Raw genomic sequence first — 22,026 nt, 5'->3', positions numbered from 1 at the left:
TAAAAACTGCTGTTCGAGGCATTTTAGATGTGCACACCTACATATCGCATATACATTTCATTACCCCAAGCTACTTGCGGCTGTAATCGCAGCAAAAGGTGGCTCTACAAAGTATTAACTCAATGGGGCTGAATAATTATGCACACCCACTTCTTCGTTTATTTGTTAAGAGTTTAAAATATCAAATAAAGTGTATTCCACTTCATGATTTTGTCCCACTTATTGTTGATGCTTCACAAGAAATTACAGTTTTATATGCTTATGTTTGAAGTCTGAAACGTGGCAAAGGGTCACAAAGTTCAAGGGGGCCAAATAGTTTTGCAAGACACTAACTAGAATCAATTTAACATGTATGCATTTAATTGTGCTATTTTTCTGAAAAACATTCTTTTGTTATTGGCCAATTTTGAGAGGACTTTGGGGCAGGAGGTATCGCTTGAGTCGGGGTAATTTCTATCAAAAGTTATGATTTTTTTTTTTTTTTATGCAAACCAAATGCTCTCCAGCTGCCAGAGGGCAGTGTTGAGTTTGTATAGCGTAAGTTGGCTCAGGTGTACAATAAAACTGTATTCACTCAACTGTTGAAATAAACCTCTAGACACAATAATTGCCAAACACGGAAGTATTTTTTCCCCAATGTTTGTAAATGTCTTGTATTTAGAAGATCCCTGCCATCAGTGATTATATGTAGGGTAGCTCACCAATGTAGGCGGTATGATAAAACATAATATTGAAAAAAAAAAAAGCTAAACATTTGGAGTTCACCTTCTATTACTGGCCCTTGAGCCAAACTGAGTTGGACATCCCTGCTATACAGCAATCTAAAATTGAATTTCCTGAAGAGATGAAAGACAAAGTAGTTATGAGAACAATTTTTGTTTATTGAAACTGCTTGCATACAAAATATATTGCACTATAACCAGACATGTAAACCCAGACACTTTAAATGCTAATAAGTAGTATTTACAAAGGAGAAGAAAAAAAAAATGCCCAAAAGTGCTCACAAGATTTACAGCTTTATAGACTACCCTGGTTTTTAGTATGTACACATTTCTTTGTGTTTGCCTTCCTGGTTGTCTGTTAAACAGCCAGCAACGTGTTAAGTTTGCAACTGTTGCATTATACATTCTGGAATAAGACAAAAGATTTGGTGGTCTTCATTTGAAATCACTCTGCAATCTCTAGTGAGGGATGCAATTCAAGAGACGTTTCAAATTCCTCATCATCAAAAGTCGTCACCAATTTAAAACCTATGTTAGGTCGACAACCTTTACATTCATAACAAGGAAATTTAGAAATGTTTAACCAGCATGTCAAATCCAATCAATTTACCTCAATGATTTAGGTTAAAATGGCCAAAGCCCAAGAAACGTTTAGTTTGAGACGTCACATCAAGTTCGCAATAGTCCGGTGAACATATTCAGTTTGTGGACCGCAGAAAACCTCTGAGAACGGTCATCACCGCGGTAACTTGCCATCAGTCATAAACGATATTAATATATACAATATGAATTCTGCCAATTACGCACACTTTATTATAGATGTTTTCAAAGGATTCAATCCCAGCAGTTAATTTGTGGGCTTTAGTACAACGAAGCCGATTCTTGACAAAACAACAAAGACAATTGCTCTGCTTTTTAAAAGATATTTGAAAACTGTAGCTTTGGCCATTGCGATTACAACAAATTTATTTGGCCTCATCTTGCTGCTTTAAAAAGTTATGTCCAGATTTTGTTATTTCCAGCACTGTACAGTAGAAAGAAGCTTGCAAGAACAAGTGGAAGAATGATGACCTGTTCATTTGCACATATAATTCCATCGCACCACTTCCTTAGACTAAAGGAGGGCAGCATGCAATGCAAGTTTCCCATCTCCTCAATGTACATTTTATTTTGTACAAATATTAATTTTTGCCACACTAGTTATTATGGATTCCCACAAACACAACAACGCACACAAGTTAACTTCTGGCTTCCGAAAAGCTGATTTCAGAAATAAAACTTTTTGTATAGAATGGAATTCGAATCCGAACGGCTGAAATTTCAACCCTATCATTGATGCTAATCATCTTGTGTTAGAGAGAAAAAAACAACTCATTTTTCTGGTTGATAAAGCAACAGACATTTTGATAACATTAAAATTGAAGTGAAAGTGTTGGCGAATATTTGACTCTAGCTCAACAACTTATAGAATTGTTGAAAATTCTCGATCATATCTCCACCCATCACCGAAAACAGCAATCACCTTCATGCACTTTAGACATAAAACTTGAGATGAAATAATTACAATTCCGAGTGAGTCTAACTTGAGGTCATTGCACCATTGAAAATCTGCCTCCTAAGATTTCTTCCTTGAGACATAATATTCAAATAACAATTCAGTTCTTCATCTTTTAGGGCCATCTGCTGCAGTGCTATGGACATTCACTATCAATGCAACTACTATGGAGCATACTTTTTACAACAAGTTTATTATTAAGAGACCTAGCATTTAACTCATATCAAACAGCAACAAAAAAAGAAAAGGATAAGTGCACATTTGAAACAATAATACAATTGTTTTCAGACCAATTATGACATCATTATATACAGTATGCCATCCTATGTCCCTTTCAAGAACACACAACTTCTTTCTGTTGATGCCTGTGGAAAGTGAAAAGGGTACTTGCCATCAAACTATTTCCATTGTTTGATGCATTTCAGAAAAAAAGCTAACTGTGAAAAACTAGGCTGGCTGCAATGTGAAAGGTAAAAATGAGTGAAAGAGAATCATAATGAAATTATTGTGTAAAAGCAAGCACGATGAAAAGGAATAATGGCCTCGGAAAGCTAATTGTGAGACTTGTACATATCTGTGGCACAGAAAAGTCTTGCATGGGCCTAAGAAGATGGAATAAAATGACAAATCAGTTAGCAGCTCATAAAAAAGAGCAGACAGATAGAAACAACATTTTTAAAAGCTTTAAAGGGTTGGTAAATTTTACACATTAGTACAATTTCAATAATTTTGGTGAAGGACAAAAAAGCTTTTTCAATGCAACTAAAGACTCATCAAACTGCAGGTTCCGTGATATGACAACATGATGTGATACATAAATGATATCACAGGAACAGAATGACTGATGCAAGAATGTCATCAGCTAATGAGCAATAGAATTCTGCAGTACAAGAAGCATTTTCTCCTTACTGGGAGAACGATGGTTACGGATTAAGAAGGGGAGGAAAATTCACTGTAATTCAATGTAATTCTATCTACCGTTATATATTTTAACAACTCAAAACTGATTTGCATACTCAACGTGAGCAGAAAACTAACCTTAGGCGAGACTTCATGCATCGTGTCTGCTTAACAAAAAAATCTAGCTTGGGATTTTATATTTGATCCAGTAAAGGGAGGCAACGACATTTCCCAAACAAGTTTCCATTGAGCAGCTTTGGGAGATGCACTTGTGTTTTGGCAGTTATTAAAACTGACCTCACTTGCCTCTTGGTCCAAAGAGCAATGCGATTTAAGTTATGGTCCATACAGCTGTCACGTTTAGTACCCAAAAGCGGTTTCAGAACCCATTTCTAAAATCTAGGAAGTAGGAATGCAAAGGATATCATGTTGCTTGATGACATTATGTGAAGAAACTTGATTGCAAGAATACATCCCGGACCAGCTCGCTGCAATACATCGAGCAGTACGCAGATGTAGCAGATCTGTCTTTCCTAAAACGACTCACTATGACCTCAAAAGCTGCCGACTATTGTTGCCGTGGTGAAAATTGGAAAAAGAAAGGAAAACTGTGGATGGCGAATGAGCAGCTGTTGGTGTGTGAAGAGTGCAGGTTCGTTTGTGACGTGACCAAAGTCCTCAAGTGATGCGTTTATGACACTCCGTTCACAAGAGGAGCGTCCTGTTTCTCCTTCTTCATTCCTCGATCTCTTACGGGACGTGGCTGATGGCGAATTGGGCCGTCGCTACTAGCGCTATGCCCACCCTGCGATGAAGGACCCCCTCCTCTCCCTCCTGAGGAATGCTGCACACTGCGTTCGTTGTTCCCGTCCACGCGAATCTGTGAGTGGCGTACAGAAACTGAATCAATCAAAAAGGTTACCAATCATAACTAACCACCAAAATGTTTACCTCCTATCCTGGGTGATACTGACAAAACAAAATTGTATAAAGAGATCACTTGGTTTTCCTGGTTAATCGAGATCAGAACTACCAACGAAAAGTAGACATTCGAGCGAACTTGTCGTCTTACACAGAGAGAGAGAAAGAAAAAAAGGCAGAGGAACACAGACAGAGAAAAACAGAGCGAGAGAGAGAGAAACACAAAGAGAGAAAGAAACTGAAGACAAAGAGAAACTGAGAGAAACACATAAAGGAGCGAAAGAGACGGACAGCAAAGAGACAACAATTTGATTTTAAAGGTAAACAGCATTTTAAATTAGTCGATGACTTTGGTGCGCTTTTATTAAAGAAGACTTGCAGACAGTGAGAGAAAGAATTTCGATTTTAAAGGTAAACAGTATGTGTCTTAATTATTATATTATTATATTGATCATAGGATCACAATCCGATGCCAAGTTTACTAAATCTTAATCTGTTATTCAAACCGTTAGGATAGTGTTCTTAAATAGTGAGGCTCTGTCAAGGGATCACGTTTGACCGCGGGGATTTTTTTTTAACTATCCTAGAATTAGGGCAGCAAATAACGAATATTTAGTTTAGGCGAAAATCTATTTTTTTTTAATTTAGCATAAAGCTGATTTAATTGTGTTCCATATGATAAGCACAAAAAAATATCAAATTATTAATACTATTGAATATACTCCAGGATTCGTACAACAATTATATACAAATACACTATCCAAAACAGACTTGGACAGTAGAGATATGCATCTATAAATAAATGGCCATTTTTTTGGACCAGGAAAAAAAAATTATATAAAAAACATGTTTTATTCTAGTCCACCAAGAAAAGGCACATTAGCAGCAGTCGAACAGTAAATAAAACCAACAGTGTGTATTTTCACTGGTCAACCACAGAGTCTGTAGCAAAAGTACTTAATGGTTTTAACAACTGACATTTTTTCTTCTGACTGCATTCATTTAATTTCAAACACAGTTCAAGTTCTCTTTTATGGTGAAATATTAAATGTATAATAATAATAATAATAATAATAATAATAATAATAATAATTTCCTTGTATTGTCATTCTGTGTAACAATGTACACAGAACGAAATGTCGATTGCACCTGACCCGTTGCAGCGAGCCGATGCAGCCGCAGCCAACAGAGGGCGCCGCCGACCACTTTTTAAGTCTTAGAAATGACTCGGCCGGGGCGCGAACCCCGACCTCCCAGTCTCAAAGCGGGCGCCTTACCATCTAGGCTACTGACAATGCATGTCAACAAAACTGTATTCTCTTGAATGTTGTTTCACCGATCTACTGCCATGATATGTATGCTTTACAAACTTTTTCGTAGTCTTTTTACTGGCCATATCCAGGCTAAAATGCCCCAAACTTTAGAAATTCTGGTCATGTAGCTGCTATTAGATGTCGACCAGTTATCCGGCGGGCCGATTATTGGCACCGATATTTGGGAATTTGTGGGATATCAGTATTGGCCTATTAGGCTGATTAGGCCCATTAATAATCAAAACAACGAGCAACAGCAGAGTCAAACTTTTCTCTTCCTCTCCTGCCTTCTGTCTGACGCATACTGGAGCAAGAGTCGCTAATGTTTTTCATAGCCGCTAATATTTTTCACATTTATACTTTCTGTCTTATTTCTCTCTACTCCCCTTTGTGACTACGCTTGACTGAAAATGTCGAGGAAATGTTGTAAACATACAGCGACGCACACACAGAAGCAGACAACACCGGTGTCTTGCTCCCCTTCACATAAACTCCAATTATCTTATTAGGGCTGCACGATTTTGGGAAAAAACTATATGCGACTTTTCAGACCCTTATTGTAATTTCTATGTGATTTTAAAAGAAAAGTGCATTTCCTCTGTTAGGGCCCAGTCACACAGCCGTTTGCGTCTGTATCGCGGCTGAATCACGACCAGAAATTTCTGCCCGTGAAGCAGACGCTGTTGGACGCTTTGAGATCGCGATACAGACGAGATACAGCCGTGCTTTACACGCGGCAAGAAATTCACACGTGGTTGGCCGCGCGAAAAACTTTTGCGCTGCTCAAAACTTTAGACCACGGGTAACCACGGGCGGCACACGTGGTACGCACGCGGATATGACGCGGTACAGACGCGGAACGACGTGCTACGGCCGCGGCCAGGGCGTGGTTACACGCGGGTAGGACGCGGAATTTTAGCGGGTAATCGCGGGTGGAGCACGGTCATAGCGCGTTTGTTCTGCGCCTGTATCGCGGCGTTATCACGTGAATTAGCGTGTGTAACGCGTGTGACAGTCAAACGCCTTTCTCCGCGTATATTCAGCGCGATTTGCCGAGCACACGTCAGTTGTGCTCGAGACGTCAAGGGGTGAACATGGATCCCCGTCACCGTAATGACCTCGTCTGAATCCATTTTTATTTCTTGACATTTCTTTTCATTTCATAACAAGATAATAAAATAAAAATGAAAAACTATTACAATAATAACATATTGGCTTCTTCTTTGGAGCCATAGCTTGAAATCTTGATCTTCACGGGACTGTGTCTTGAGCGGTTAGGATTTCTACAGCCCGGCTCGGCAGCTTTTATATCCGTGGTCCACACGCGGAACTAACGCGATGAGGAAGCGGAACAGTCGCCGGCGTCTGTTTTGCGGGCATACCACGGATGAACAGCGGCCAATTTTGCGCATTTTCTACCGCGGGCAAAAAAAAAAATTAAAAAAAAAAAACGCAAAATTTTACCCGCAATACAGACGCAAAAGGCTGTGTGACCGGGCCCTTAAGTTTTTTTTGGGGGGGGAGAACATAAAGTGACATGCAAAAATAACTTGAGCTTACACTTAGAGACAGAGAGTATACAACGGACAGAAAACATCGACTATAGACAAAACAAATAAAAACAGAATTGCAGTTGAATAAATGGTCTCGATTGTCATTATACAAAAGTAAATGGAATTGGAGGGCTATTCCTTTCTGTGTAAGAAAGCTATTTAGAGAGCAGTTAGCTACATGCTAGCGTTGGGTAACCGCGACTTCTGCAAGGTATTTTTGACGATTAAAATACAAGAGTCACAAAAGCAGCATTTTTTTCCCAGAGTAGTAGCTCCAAGTCGTTAGTAATTAATCTGGCGTTTGGTGACTAGCCACGTTCGGCAGTGGTGGCTTAAGAGTTGTTAGCCTAGCTGTTTCCCTTTCTGACGCAGCCTCAGTCAATTCCTAGATGCAATCAAAATCCAGAGAGCACCTGCGGGAGATCAGCTTTTCCTTGCGCTTTTCTGACTTTCCTCAGAGTCTGATCTAATTAATTAATTTATTTTCAATGTAACGAGCCACTGAAACTACAAACAGTGGCTTTTATTTTGGTTGCCATTTGTGCATGCGCTGCCAAGACTGACTGGCAGCTAACACAAGCCAATCAAAGTCGTGCACACACACGTCTTGCAAACTTGGCCCCGCCTTTATTAGTTGGTGCCATTAAAAACCTGCTTTGGTTGGCTGTCGCTGTTAAACCACGAAATGTTACAATTCTTGTTGGTCAAACACTCCGTCAATCTAATAACAAATTAGAACTTTGAATCCTTGAAAAAAAAACGCAGTGGTTTGCCGTTTACACTATCGCACTACGTCACATCGCGATAACGATTCGATTTCAGTTAATCGTGCAGCCCTATTTCTTATGCTTCTCCGCGCTGCATTTACTATAGAACGAGATTGTAGTCTTAATAAAGAGTTTATTTGTCTATCATGTGGGCATGACAGAAGATAATTGAGAACCACAGCATGAGGATAACATGTGATAGAACGCCTCTGTCAACTTAAGTAAATTACCAGATTTTCACACCCATAAAAGTCTCAGATTTCATAAAAAATTTTGAAAGATAAAGTGGCAGAAGCATCTTGACGGTCGCCATCTGACTAAAAGCAGCGAAGCTAGCTGAAGAAATGAAAATTAAAGATTTCCAAGGGAGAAGTTGAGCCAGAGTATTGGTGTCATCTGGGTTAATTTTGGAAAAAAATTAACAAAATGCGATTTGATATTACTCGTGAATGTAACTTTCTATTGCACAAACATTAACACAATTTATGTGGTTTGTGAATATAGAGAATCTCAGCTCAAATCTTGTAATCAAATGCAAAGCTACACAGTATATGCAGAGGAAAACAAATGTATTAACCGGGGCTGAACATTTGTCAATTACAGGGTTGATAAAAAGGCTGCAAATTTCTCACTTCCACAGCAAAGGTTGATTGAGAGTCTTCAGTCAGCCAATAGCTACTCATTATATCCTCAGGTATTTAAAAATACAGTGAAAATAATAACACTGCCTTGAGATGTAGAAAGGACATTACCTGTAAGGTGTCTTCCTGCACTCTGGTCTTGGGCTCTCTGATATGACGAGGCCTTGGGTCGCTCCACTGCACATCCTCACCTAAATGGGACCGACCAAAATGTGATTTTAGAACTTGTTATTAACAATAATTCTAAACATCAATCTTGAACTCATGTCATTTCTTGTCCAATTGCAAAGATCTATAACATAATGATTTTAGACGCTCTCCTACTTACGAAAAAAGGTAGATACAAACTTTTTTTCGTGATGCAGTAAGTATTTTGTATTGTGTGCACCTTTTTCCGAGTACAAGACATTACTGTAGTGCTTCTTTCTGCCGCGTGGCGCTGTGACAGGTCACCCAGCATCCACCCCGAAAAATAAATCCGGCTTCTACTTCCTAGTTCATGTGTGAACATACTAAGTGTACTGTATCTCGAGCGCGCTTTATTGTTTAATATCTCGTGCATCCATTCAATATGGTTGGTGCTAAGTGTAAAAAAGAGGCCAGTCGTTTCTTTTGAAATGAAAGCGGACTAAAAAAGATTGATGGAGTTGAGAAAATGGTTGGATCGCTTTTTTTCGCCCACTTCATACCATGGAGAAGGAAGTAGCCTAACTCTTCCACAAGTAAGTTACTTAACTTTATTTATCTTTATAGAGCGTATCATTTTATTAAATGTTTTTTTTAATACAAAACAGGTTATTTATACAAGCTTTAAACATACTTATATAAACCTTAAAAATACAAAATATAGCACTGAAGCAACTTACGAACAAATTCAACTTACGATCTCGTTCGTAAGTAGGGCAGAGTCTGTACTTGGCTCATTTATCCATTATCAATTCTACAGCAGTTAGACATGAGCAGTTGGCGCAACCAGTGCTAAATACCATAAATGACAGCTGAGAGAGCACACCTGATTAAATTTAAGAATGAAACTCAATTTAGTCTTTGTACAAGCTGCACTGGATTTTAAGATGCAGGTTTCAACGGCCATTAATATAAAGTAATTCACAGCATTTTTTGCACTTTAAGCACGGCTGGCACCAACAGCAAGGGGAATTTGGTGTCGATGCCTTTGGCTGCAGAAAGCCAACAGCACCATGCCCACGCACACTTGTTGCTGTTTTCAGCTGCTGTGTTTATGTTACGCTCAGGGTTCTTTTCATCAGGTGTTTTTGGAACATCTGAAAATTTAAGTTGGCAATTATAAAAACAAGCATATATTGACTACCGCGCCGGAAGAATAGTAAATAAGGGCTGCATTGCTTAAACTGTGAGTTCTATATTTTTATACGACAGCACCAAGCAACCATACTGTGGGAACTAGTGCCAGATTTCAACGCAGACGTGTCTCTTAGTGTTGTTGTCATTGGTGGTTGCCGTGGTACTGGACCAAATTGCATTCGCTTGTTATCGTTCCTCGAAGATTCAAGGAAACTTCAGCAACCTGACTCCGATGCAGATGATACGGAAAGAGAAGTGTAGTATTTTACATAAATAGCTTCCAATGCAGTTTAATTCTGACATAAAATTTAAGGACTTGATTTGTGGGTTAAATGGTTGAAATCTCGTGATTACATTGTAAATATTGAATGAAGTACTGTCAACGCTCTCTTTTGCACCTGTTTAATGTATGAATGATGTTGGCAAAATGAGCAACTAATTTCTTTCGAAGGGTGTAAGAATTGTTTCTAGACATCACCACTGTGTTATGTATTTAGAGCGCATATGTGGAAAAGAGTAGATCACAGTTTTCCTCGATGCCACCACACAAAAAACAAACTTATGCGCCTCTGTATATAAAGCCGCAGTGTTTTAAATGTGGAAAAAAAGTAGCAGCTTGTTGTCCGGAATTTATGGTACAAATTTCTTAACGTACAAGATTTATTATTTTTTGTAAATTCATCTTTATAAGTTAGTTCATTTATTTTCTGCTTATTATTCAAATCAATATTTTTTTTCATGGAGGAATTTTTTCAACCACTTGGAGACACTAAATTATACACAATATCCCTTTTGGGTTATAAGATGAGCTCAAACTTCTGGTTACATAATCAGTCAAGAACAGCCTACATGTGATAATGCAAATAATAATAAAGGAAAAATAAAGACAATAAGAAACTTACTTTTATAAGCTCCTCGTCCTCTTCCACCTCGCCCCCGTAGACCTGCACCACCAGGTCTCCGCCTACCGTCGCTCCGTCTTGGCAATGTCCCACCTCCTGTCATAAGCTCTTCTGTAGGAGCCAGGGACCAATCGCTGAGCTCATCTCGGTGGTCTGACTCAGTCTCTGAAGCGTTAGAAGCCTCTGAGTTGGTGCCTAGTAAGCAATGTGCAAGTCAATTTACACTACCTAGAACTCTGAGAAGCAAATCTTCCCATGCATGGACTTTCTTCTGAAGACCCGAGGTGTTTTTACACTAATTTTCACATTGTCAGTGCTTCATCTAGACAGTGCAAACAGACTGTAGTGGAAATGAAATAGCACCTGAGGCAAAACCAGCACCGCCTCCTCTTCGCCCACGACCACCTCTTCCGCCACCTCCATATGGTTTTCCTCCTCCTGCACCCCTGCCAAGGCCTGTGCCATTATCAAACACGTAGCTTTTATCTTTAAGATTCCGTGGGCCCGTTCCTCCAACACTGCCTCCGCCTCCTATCTGTCTCAGCTGCTCATCAATCTGAAGTCTCTCCAGACGAAGTTGGTCCACCTCCTGTAGCAATCAAGAGCAATTGTGAAAAAGGAAACATTGAAATACTAACTATGTCAATTATATTTTCAGGACAAGTGTATCACGAAAATAATGTCAGTTTAGTGTACCTTAAGATAGTTGAGGTGATAGTCCAGCAGTACCGTAGCATTAGAGATGCTTTCCTTGGTCCCCACAAACACAAATGGCACCATTCCCTACGGCAAATATTCCTCAATATTTTCAATTTTTCTAGGTTCCAAGTTAAGGTGCTCTCTCAAAATCGGCACGGATATGGATTTAGGTAACAGCAATTTACTATTTACATAGTGAGCCCAATGCACAGAGTAGCCACGGTTGCCATATATGGCAATCATGGGCAAAATAGTATCAGCCTCTGTGATGCCCCTTGATTTCTCATTAGAAATCAAGATTTTTTTTGACTCACATCATCCATTGCAGGGGATGTTGCAGCTGCTGCCATTGTTAGCTGTGCTGTAGAAGGCTTTTTATCATTTTCGGGTTCAATACGGACCCGCACCACACCAGACTTGTCAACCACTTCTTGGATCAGTTTGCCACTCTTCCCAATAACTTTGCCTAAGGGAAAATCATAGGGAAAAAATAAAAACGGATTGAATGAAAACTGTAGAGATTAATTCCTCATTACACAATAAAAAAAAGGCAGCAATAAACATTCAAGGGATTGATTGGATACTAATTAAAACAAACATGATACATGTGTTTTGGCTTTCCAACCATTTAGTGGCATAAGCAGACAACTGTAAACCAGGTCTTGCTTGTTTAACCTTCATAATAAAGTTCACCTCATATATAATTGCAAGACACCAAGTTATTTTAAATAAATGCACTTTTTGGTAATCTCGAGTTTTGAAGGTGTAGGGAAGCTGGGTATTGTGAGTCATACTGTTGCATAAACATTCTTTTTCGTATTCAATGCTCTGTATGATTCACAAAATATTTAACTACCACAAAAACAACACAGGGGCAGCACGGCGGCACAGTGGTTAGCGCGTGTGCGGCACAGTTCTGAGGTCGTGGGAACCTCCTTAGTGGGTTCAAATCCAGCTCCCGGCCTTACTGTGCGGAGTTTGTATGTTCTCCCCGTGCTTGCGTAGGTTTCCTCCGGGCACTCCGGTTTCCTCCCACATTCCAAAAAGACATGCATTTCAGGTGAATTGGCCGGTCCAAATTGTCCCTAGGTGTGACTGAGCGAGTGAGTTGTCTGTCCCCGTGTGCCCTGCGATTGGCTGGCAACCAGTCCAGGGTGTCCCCTGCCCACTGCCTGATGATTGCTGGGATGGGCTCCAGCATCTCCGCGACCCTACTGAGGATAAGCGGTGCAGCTGATGAGATGAGATGAAAAACAACACAGTCTATTGGGACACCACCACAACACCAAAGCTCACTTTTTTTAATGGATTGAACTTCTCACCTACTAAGTTCCGGGGTACTTTGATCACCTCTTCGGAGAACTCCAGGAAACCGCGTGCAATGCGAACAGCTTCTTGGTCCTTCCAACACAAAACACAAACACTTTCAATTCCAGCTGTCAATAATATACGTTTTTACAACAGTATCATTGTGAAATGTGTTTTAAAACAGAAAGGTTCCCAATAATCTATTTTTTGCTTAAATTTTTGGGACATCAAGATTTATTCTTTAAAGTCTACCTATTGTCAGTCCTGTAATAAAATAGAAAAACCTATTACATATTAAATAATATGTGAAGATATTTTTGATCGACTTAATCATTTCAATTCTAAGTCCCATGTACATTGAAGTGTATTTTCAAACAATAGGAACATAAAACTTTCGAGTACCTGAAAATGGCATGGGCAGGAAATAATAAGGGTGTCAAAAGGTTTCTAAAGAAAAAAATAGAAAATAAAGCTTCGAAGAGCGAGTAGACAGCTGCTGGGGATGAAGTCAGTAAAGCTAATTAATTTACAAGATCACTATAGTTTGATATGCTTTGGCCAGCCTCAAGTTGTAACAGTCTAGAGGCAGACGCATTTGCATAATAATTCATTGGGTGAAAGCATTAATGGACAATCCAAATGCATGAAGATACATCACAACAATTTGAAAGGTAGGCGCAAGGTCTGGATCTATGTCAACAAAAGAGTGGTGCCATCATACCTCTCCATAAATATGGAATGTGCATGTCTCTTCATCCAGGTCTATATTAGTGACACCAGGGACCTTCCGGGCTTGCTGAATATTTGCCCCATGAGTCCCAATGGCGAGTCCCATTAAATCATCGCGCACTGCAAATTGTTCATGGAAGCGTGATGCCAGCTGTCGAGAGCTCTGCAGGAGACGAATGATGCAGTTTAACCATCAGACCCTCTTTTCTAATGAGGCTGTGTGTCCGCGTACCTCCAGTTGTCTGCTAGCCTCTTCATTCCTCAGCATAAGAGACAGTTTGGTGCGGAGGCTCCTGAAGTGCATGTCGCTCATCATGGTGGCACGCTTTGCTGTGACCTCATTTACGGACTGTTAGAACAAATCAAAGCATGTCACTTCCCATCATTATCTACCTGAGAGTACCAGTATATGCAGAAATGTTGAATGCTAAGTCAAATGCAAAGCTCCACGAATCCATTGTATTCTTATGGTTGTAAAAGCTATATTCTACGTAAAAGTACAATTTTCAAAGAAGGCTCTACAAACCAAGATGACTAGCTGCTTTTTCTCAGAGTCGTAAGTGACGCTGAACGCTCCAACTGCTTTTTTGAAGTCTTTGTGTGCCGATTCCTTGGAGCACCTGAGGCCAGGGAGTCAATGTTCATTTATTAGGAGACATTTTTGGTTTGATAACACACAAGTAAAAAAAATGTATGCAGTATCCATTTTGATGACTTTGTTTTGGGAGAAAAACAATAATTGAGCCTACTTAAGAGCTCAAAATATTAAAAATGGGATTTCAGAATGAATCAAAAAAGGTTCAAATTTTGAAAACAAAAAACAAAAACAACTAGTATTATTTTAGAGCGTCATTTTTAGGTTCGAGGTGCTTCTTAGAGAATGTTATAACTTGAAAAAAAACACAAATATTACTAATAACTATTATACAAATTTCGTATAAATATACTGAAACTTTAATTTGTTAAAAATAAAAAAATAAGTAATTAAAACGTAAATAGTGATGGATAAATCACTTGTGATATTGATTGGTTCCCCTTGATGGCACTTCATCTAAAGATGCAATGGAAATGTAATGAACTAGCCCTTGTATCTATTGTACAAACCAAGAACTCCAACTAGAAGGGTAGAAAAGAACACTGCTGGATTGTTTTCCATTTTTGTAGTGTTCTTAGAAAATGTGTACTTTGTATTTCATTATTAATTGGTGTAGTAAACTACTGAAGGGTCGTTGTATTTTGTGGCTCTGCTACTTAAGATCAATGTGGGCAACAGAATGAGTAATTCACATTTTCAATCCATATTATTAAAAAGCCAGATACACACTAACAATAAATTAATCAAATCCACATTCAAAACCTAAATTTATAGACACATGTTTTGGTAGTGACAGTATATGTGTAAAATGACTAAAATAATGTAAACAAACCCATTTCGAAACAGCAGTTACCGAATAAATACAAAATTTGTATACAACGATCTTACATTTGTCGAAGATCATCAGCCACATCCAGACGGATCTTGAGGAATGTAGTTTTTGTGGCTGGTTTGTTTGGGTTGATCGGCCGTAACCTCTCCAGTGTCACTATTTCATTTAATGTTGCATCACACGCAGCATACTCTATAACGTAGAACTACAAACAAACACACACACACACACAAACAAATACGAGAGAACAAATCATCAGGGCTGAGAACTAATAAAAAAATTAACTAAGGGCATTTTAACACCGATAAAAATGACATTGAACACATTTATTTTAGGACTATAGTTGAATAAACCTGATATATCGGAAATTGTCTCTAGGTCAGAGTGAGAGTGTGTATGGTTGTCTGTGTGTGGCTGTAATTGGCTGTCCTCCGTCCAGTGCCTGTACACTGGGAGGCTCACCAGCATCCTAACTACTGTAGTTTGGAATAAGTGGTGAATTAATTAATATCTGAAATGCTTAAAATCCTAAAATGTCAATGATTAAGTTCGGTTTTGGGCCGGGTTTCTCCCTCTTGAGGAAAGCCACGGATGGGGCTTGCTGGGGGTTTCAGGGGGGGTGGCGGAGTCAGCCGAAATCACCTTCTTCCCCATAACTCAGAGAAAATATGAAAATTAGGGTTTACTTTGGGATCGGTCCCTTAAATCAAGTTAATTTGTAGGGCTCTGGCTAGATTTTTTAAGGCCAAATCTTACCTCTAGCCTACAGAGACCAATAAAATGCATTTTTAGAAATATTCACAAATTTGATTTAAAAGTACCTAAATGCTTGGTTCTCCGAATGTGAGAAGTGCAAGTGATTTTATCATTAGGAAGAACAGGTGCCAGTTTTTTTCCAAAAGTGACATCGGGTATCAACGTCAGAGTTCTAATGACACCACTTGATTATTTTCATGTTCTAAAAGTCCTTCACGTACCATTTGGCAAATACCAAAAGAGCTGCAATGTACTTTTTAATAAGAATTTGGACAACAAAACAGGCTACATTGGAAGAGAAGAATCCGTTCCTGATTAAAATCTAGGAGCCTAGTTCCACCTAAACATTTCCCTAAAGTTGTGTTTCCATTTACTCCTTACTTTTTACTATGCCGACAACTGTATTTCTTTCGTTATTCTAGCTAGAATTCATCAAAATGTCAATCAATTGACGATAGGTAAGCCCTTTCATCACAGAACAACAAATTCTGTAGAACAAACCACTAAGATAAGATGCATTTCATTGTCTTTTAAAGGTATAAACGGAATATTTGTAATGCAATTTATTCTTAACTGAAAATAAAATATGTACCGCGAAAATTGCTGTGCTTACTTCTAAAATCCCGAGAATTCAAACAAAGTCATAAGATGCCCTGCCAACAACTCTTCTAACCACATCCTGTAAAAAGAAAGGTAAGCAAAAATGAAAGTGAAACAATATGGAACTGATTCCTACCTCGCCTTTAACCATGCGAACCTTGGCCAACCACCAGCCACATGGCTCCTTATCATTTGCCCTGGAATACACCTGACCAAAACAACACAGTAAATAATAATAAATACTTGAAAAAATGAAGAAAGTACAGCTCAAAATGTAATAATTATGTTTTTAAAATGCATTTATACACTAGGAAAAGATTAAATACAATTATCTCACCTCAACCTCGTCACTCTCATTGATCTCTTTAGAAAAACCTGTTGGAGGAGGAAATCGCACATCCTGGAATGGAATCTGGCGCTCCGGCTGCCAACTGGTAGGACAGCAAATATTTGTATGATCATTGACTGGACTAAAACATAAATTGCAGTTTTGACTTGTTTCTACACTGGGCTGTTGTTTATCAAGAATTTAAAATAAGTACTCACTTGTTTTCAAATGCAACTGTGATCGAGCCTTCATGGACGTCCTTCACAAATGCCTGAAAGAAACAAGTTAAGAGGATACAATTAGAGGCTTAACAATTTAAACATTCAAATAGAAAACTACTTTTCCTAAATGTGTTTTGTGCATCCAAACAGACAAATTCTTTTTAGACAGTTTGCCTCACTCTCAAAGCATAAACACTTTGGATTTGTATGTATGAAATGTTCCAAGTAAGACACATCATTCACTGTAGGACATCACAAAAAGGAGCTTAGCTCAAGGCTGTGCAAGTCTGGAAACCTATGAAGTAAGAGATTCAAATCATACTTAAAGGGGAATGGCAGCGTCTACATTTTCAAACTATTAAAGAAAAAATTTCTTGACATTTTCTCTTAATTGGTTATCGTCACATGCAGACCCTGAAAAGTTGCTGAAGAGGTCAGGACCAATCAGGGCTCTCCCATTTTCTGAGATTGCGATGTGTAACTTTTGGGTAAAAACATCAATCGGTCATTAACTGAGCAACTGTGGGGTCATTTTCAGTCAACAGCAAGTAAAGAAATTGCTGCCTCCTGGATAGATAAGTAATATTTATCTTGTATTAAGTGACAAATGTGAAGGTGTACATTGTAATCAGCAATAATCTGCATATTTAAATGGCGGCAAGTAAACACTTCAGATGGGTAATGACACTAAACATGCAGTAAGTGAATAAAAATGGTTTCAGTAAATACAAAAAAAAAAAAAAAAATGACTAGACCCAAACAGATTGGTGTGCCTTTGCAACTGGCGTCACACTTTAACAGGCATTATTCAAAAACGTGATATCTCTGAGGCCTGGACATGGCAGTGTAACAGAGTTGAAATTTGATTTTTATGAGTTTTTTTGAATCATTACGGTTAAAATTCTGGTACCGCATTCATTTGTTAAGCCATGGGCGTGTGCAACTCTCTTTTTGTTTGGCACTTTATGGGCTTCTGCGCTTGCCGTACATTCAGCTCTATATTTTGCTAAATATAGGAGCTGCTTTCTCTGACTATATTTGTATATAAATGTATATAAGTTGTGCTAAATGATGCATAAAAAAAACACAAATTAAAAGTAAATAAATGCAGCTTGAAACGATGATTAGTGTGATGCAACATGTTTCAATGCAACCGGGCCACGATGTGCGGCATGTTGAGTGATGTCCCTTTTTTGTATTTTTGTTAATGTTTTAGATGTATGCAGTCATGCACAGACGCCCTGACTTATTTGTATTGTTTATTGAATGCAGGTACGTGGGAAAGTTATGTTAATTGTTATTATCAAGATTTCACTATCAATGTGCTCGCATGTTGTTTGCTTGGCATACCTTTAAGCTCTATCACCTCGTGCTAAAGATGTAAGCAGTCGTGCACAGACGCCCTGAGTTATTTGCATTGCTTATTGAATGCAAGCATTAAACCGAGTGACTGTGAACTCTTGTGTCGCGCATGATTTAGTCGTTACAGCAGCAAGAGGAAAATTGGTGAATGATATTAAAAAAAAAAAACTACTACAAGACAATGAATATCCAGAAGTAACCAGGAACACTACTAAAAAGGAAGCGTCAGTTGAAAAGAAATCAAACAAAACTGGAATGTTACCACATAAATGTTGAAAAGCGACAAAACTTGTCCTGAGGTGTTTTTATTCATTAATAGACCAAAGTGGAACATTGTGGCAATGTAGAGGAAAGCATTGAACTCCCGTAGCTCTTGTTTAAAATCCACCTTTTTGTGGAAATATGTGAAAGTAGGCAAAGCAGCTGTGTGGAAGGGCTCTTCAATGCTGTTACAAGTGGTGCGTGAGAAATCCTAAATACCTTCTGAGAGGTACTGTAATCAAAGTTTAAGGATTGGTTACCTGGGTGTTCTGATAATGGAAGACTTACGCCCAGGGGAAAAAAATAAAATGAAATTAACTCGTTATTTAAAAGGTCAACAATTTGGAAGTGCGCTAAATTGTGAAATCGAATATAGCAATTACATAGCAATTTAATAGTTAAATTTGAAGAACTAAAGGCTGGGGCGGTTTTCAATCAGTCGTTGCTGACAAATGAATTCTTTTTTTTTTTTTATCCCCAGTGTAGAATTTGCTTCTCATCTCATTAGCCGTACCGCTTATCCTCATTAGGGTCGCGGGGGGGCTGGAGCCCATCCCAGCCATCTCCGGGCAGTGGGCAGGGGACACCCTGAACTGGTTGCCAGCCAATCGCAGGGCACACAGGGACAGACAACTCATTCGCTCATTCACACCTAGGGACAATTTGGACCGGCCAATTCACCTGAAATGCATGTTTTTGGAACGTGGGAGGAAACCGGAGTGCCCGGAGGAAACCCACGCAGGCACGGGGAGAACATACAAACTCCGCACAGGAAGTCTGGAGCTGGAATTGAACCCACGACAGGTTCCCATGACATGAACTGTGCCGCACAAGCGCTAACCACTGCGCCGCCGTGCTGCCCTTAGAATTTGCTTATTGCTTAAAATTAATCAAAATTGTAACCATCCATACTCGTAAATACAAGATACATCCTGACTGTTTTTAATAATGAATGGTACATACCTACAGAACAACTGTTGATATGCAATGCCTTTTTAGACAACTTCATTATGATATATGTGATATACCTCTTAATGGTTAAATGTGTTCACCGACATCACAACTTACGTAAATATCTTAAGTAATTTGACTGAAGACATCACATTGCACCTTGTTTAATTAAACAATGGCAGGTTGACGCAACCATCGTTAACAAACAAACAGTCAAAAGCTATCATCATATTAAAAAAGCAGCGTTAACGAAGTAATTTTGCAGAATCCATACAATTTAGCATCAACAACCCAAATTAGAACGTCGGGGATTATAGACGACCGAATGACGACTACTTCATTGATATTCACTTCACTTCAATTCTGCGATGTTTCTTAGACTCCTGCTCGAGTACTGCGAGCCACCATGACTATTTATCCAGAAAAAAAAGTCAGTCAGTTGCAGCTTTGTTTGCAGCTTTTTTCCTGCATCCCAGCTCGCGAAGGGTGGAGAAGAACACAGAGGCCGGGGCAGGTACCTCAAACGATGCTAGTCCGAGTTGGAATGTAGCTAACTTGGCTAGTATACCTGGTGTGTGAGCCCCGTGTCGTCATGAATGCAATTTTATATAAAAATGAAACACCTACCTTATAAAAGGCACCGCTGGTTCCCCTCACCTCCACTAGTAGCTCATCCATGACGCAATTGACCACAGCTCGCTAGCTAGCTAACCACCGTTAGCGATACGACTAGCTAGCTAGCTGGCTAGCTTCACGCTAGCCAAGGCAGAGCGTTCTTGCTAGCAAAAAAAAAACGGGCTGCAGGCGGGATGCAAGACGAGAGCGCAAAGAAATATCTATAAGGGTACACCGGTTCCCAGCGCTGCAAGATCGGTAAATTTCGTTCAATGATGGTTGATTGCTAGGATTTATGGTGAATCAAAAAAAGAGCATGGGTGGGTTAGCTCGTAGTAGGTAGTTAATGTTGTGTGATTAGTGGTCAGTCAGCTACTGCTGCTTGCTCGCTTCTATGTGACGTCTCCGGTTTCTTCCTCTACTGACGCCGCTCTCATTCACGAGAAGCTGCTGCTGCTGCTGCTGCTCTTGTTGTCCTTAGATTACCCCTACGAGTGCAAACCAAAATTTACAAAAACAAAATAAAACCCAAACCTCACTTTGTGTTTGCTGTTAAAAACGTAATATTGGAATATAATATTGTGAATGTGCTTAATTGCTGTTGAGATTGTCATGATTGTTTTCTGTTTTTGGTGTCAATAAATTTGTTCAGACCAAAAAAACCACATCGACTTTGGCCTGGACAGATCTATTGACACTAACAAAGATGTTATATAATAAAATTGTGAATATGCTTGATTGCTATTAAGATTTTCGAGAAGGGTTGTTCAAACCTCACCTTGTGCTTGCTGTTAAAAAAGTCATATTGAAATATAATATTGTGAATGTGCTTAATTGCTGTTGAGATTGTCATGATTGTTTTTCTGTTATTAGTGTCAATAAATTTGTTCAAACCAAAAAAAATAATTGATAGATGATAACATTTGTACACTCATATCATCAAAACAACTCATCGTAATTGGAATGCATTTTACCCTTTCGATTTGCACATGGACACGGTTCGTACCTGACGTATTAATAGTTTTTGCCACGTCCAAAAGGATTCCATATCTGCATAATAAACATAATTACATAATACATTTAAAATGTCCACTCGTCTCGTCCAACCTTGAAAATATAAAACTAATGAACTGGGATCATGCAGCACCGAGGATAGCGCCATATTTCTCTTGATAGTATACATTTTCATTTAATAGGTCTTTAGTCTCATCTCATTAGCTGCACCACTTATCCTCAGTAGGGTCGCAGGGGTGCTGGAGCCCAACCCAGTAATCATCGGGCAGTGGGCAGGGGACTTCCTGAACTTGTTGCCAGTCAATCGCAGGGCACACAGGGACAGACTCGCTCATTCACACCTAGGGACAATTTGGACCGGCCAATCCACCTGAAATGCATATCTTTGGAATGTGGGAGGAAACCGGAGTGCCCGGAGGAAACCCACGCAAGCACGGGGAGAACATACAAACTCTGCACAGGAAGTCCGGTAGCTGGATTTGAACCCACACAGGAGGTTCCTAAGACCTTAGAACTGTGCCGCACACGCGTTAACCACTGTGCCGCCGTGCTGCCCCTTAGGTCTTTTTTTTTTTTTTGTCAATTGTTATATATTTTTAAAACTATGCGGGTCGTACTTATCGACATTTCGTAATGTATATTTGTGTACCAGAATGACCATGAAGTATACCTGTTTTTAAGCACTTTTAAACACTTTTTTTTTCCTCCATTGAAAAATATCAAGACAGACTGTCCGTGGAAAATGTTTAAACTGTAATTCCCGGCACTAATTTCATGTTTTATTTATTTATTTATTTATTTATTTATTCTAAAGCTTAAATTGTAATGGATAAATTGACAGTATAAACTTCACTGATAACTGTGTCAGTAAGTAACATATTTTGTTCAATGATCTAGCTGTGATTTTAGATTTTACCCTATTTTGTATTCGTTTTACAATATTTGAATCCGTATTTCTATTCAAAACAAGATAACTAAAATAAAATTTAAAATAATCAACAGTTATCTGCGAGTGGAACAATTATTTTTAAAAATAATATTGTTTCAGTCTTTTTAAATTTTTGTTAAACAACAAAATAACGAAAATCAGCTAAATCATGTTCAAGATTTTTACTCTATTTGATTTATTTTACATTTCTTGTAGTGCAATCTTAAATA

General features: G+C 38.8%; 1 protein-coding gene across 1 annotated transcript; it reads right to left on the bottom strand.

Moving 5' to 3' along the window:
* Positions 1-860: 860 nt before the first annotated feature.
* fmr1 (fragile X messenger ribonucleoprotein 1) lies at positions 861-20,284 on the bottom strand. Its single transcript, XM_088344499.1, has 15 exons — positions 19,867-20,284; positions 16,663-16,715; positions 16,454-16,547; positions 16,253-16,324; positions 14,817-14,965; positions 13,860-13,953; positions 13,566-13,682; positions 13,326-13,496; positions 12,619-12,697; positions 11,611-11,762; positions 11,294-11,380; positions 10,961-11,186; positions 10,598-10,792; positions 8,484-8,563; positions 861-4,057 (listed from the first exon to the last, which is right to left on the bottom strand). Exons 1-15 carry the CDS (start codon positions 19,915-19,917, stop codon positions 3,869-3,871), a joined length of 1,809 nt encoding a protein of 602 aa, XP_088200625.1. The 5' UTR covers positions 19,918-20,284; the 3' UTR covers positions 861-3,868.
* Between the last annotated feature and the right edge of the window lie 1,742 nt (positions 20,285-22,026).

This window comes from Urocampus carinirostris, chromosome 9 (genome assembly GCF_059441175.1).
Source record: "Urocampus carinirostris isolate Australia breed hairy pipefish chromosome 9, RoL_Ucar_1.0, whole genome shotgun sequence".
Taxonomy (NCBI): domain Eukaryota; kingdom Metazoa; phylum Chordata; class Actinopteri; order Syngnathiformes; family Syngnathidae; genus Urocampus; species Urocampus carinirostris.
Note: the sequence above shows the minus strand (reverse complement) of the source record. Positions and strands in the feature narration are given on the sequence as shown.

Coding starts and splice junctions, on each gene's coding strand:
- fmr1 (XM_088344499.1), bottom strand. CDS start 19,917: ATGGATGAGCTACTAGTGGAGGTGAGGGGAACCAGCGGTGCCTTTTAT. Junction 12,698..13,325: donor CATTCCATATTTATGGAGAG/GTATGATGGCAC, acceptor TTGTGTTGGAAG/GACCAAGAAGCTGTTCGCAT. Junction 11,763..12,618: donor AGTACCCCGGAACTTAGTAG/GTGAGAAGTTCA, acceptor ATTTTCCCTTAG/GCAAAGTTATTGGGAAGAGT.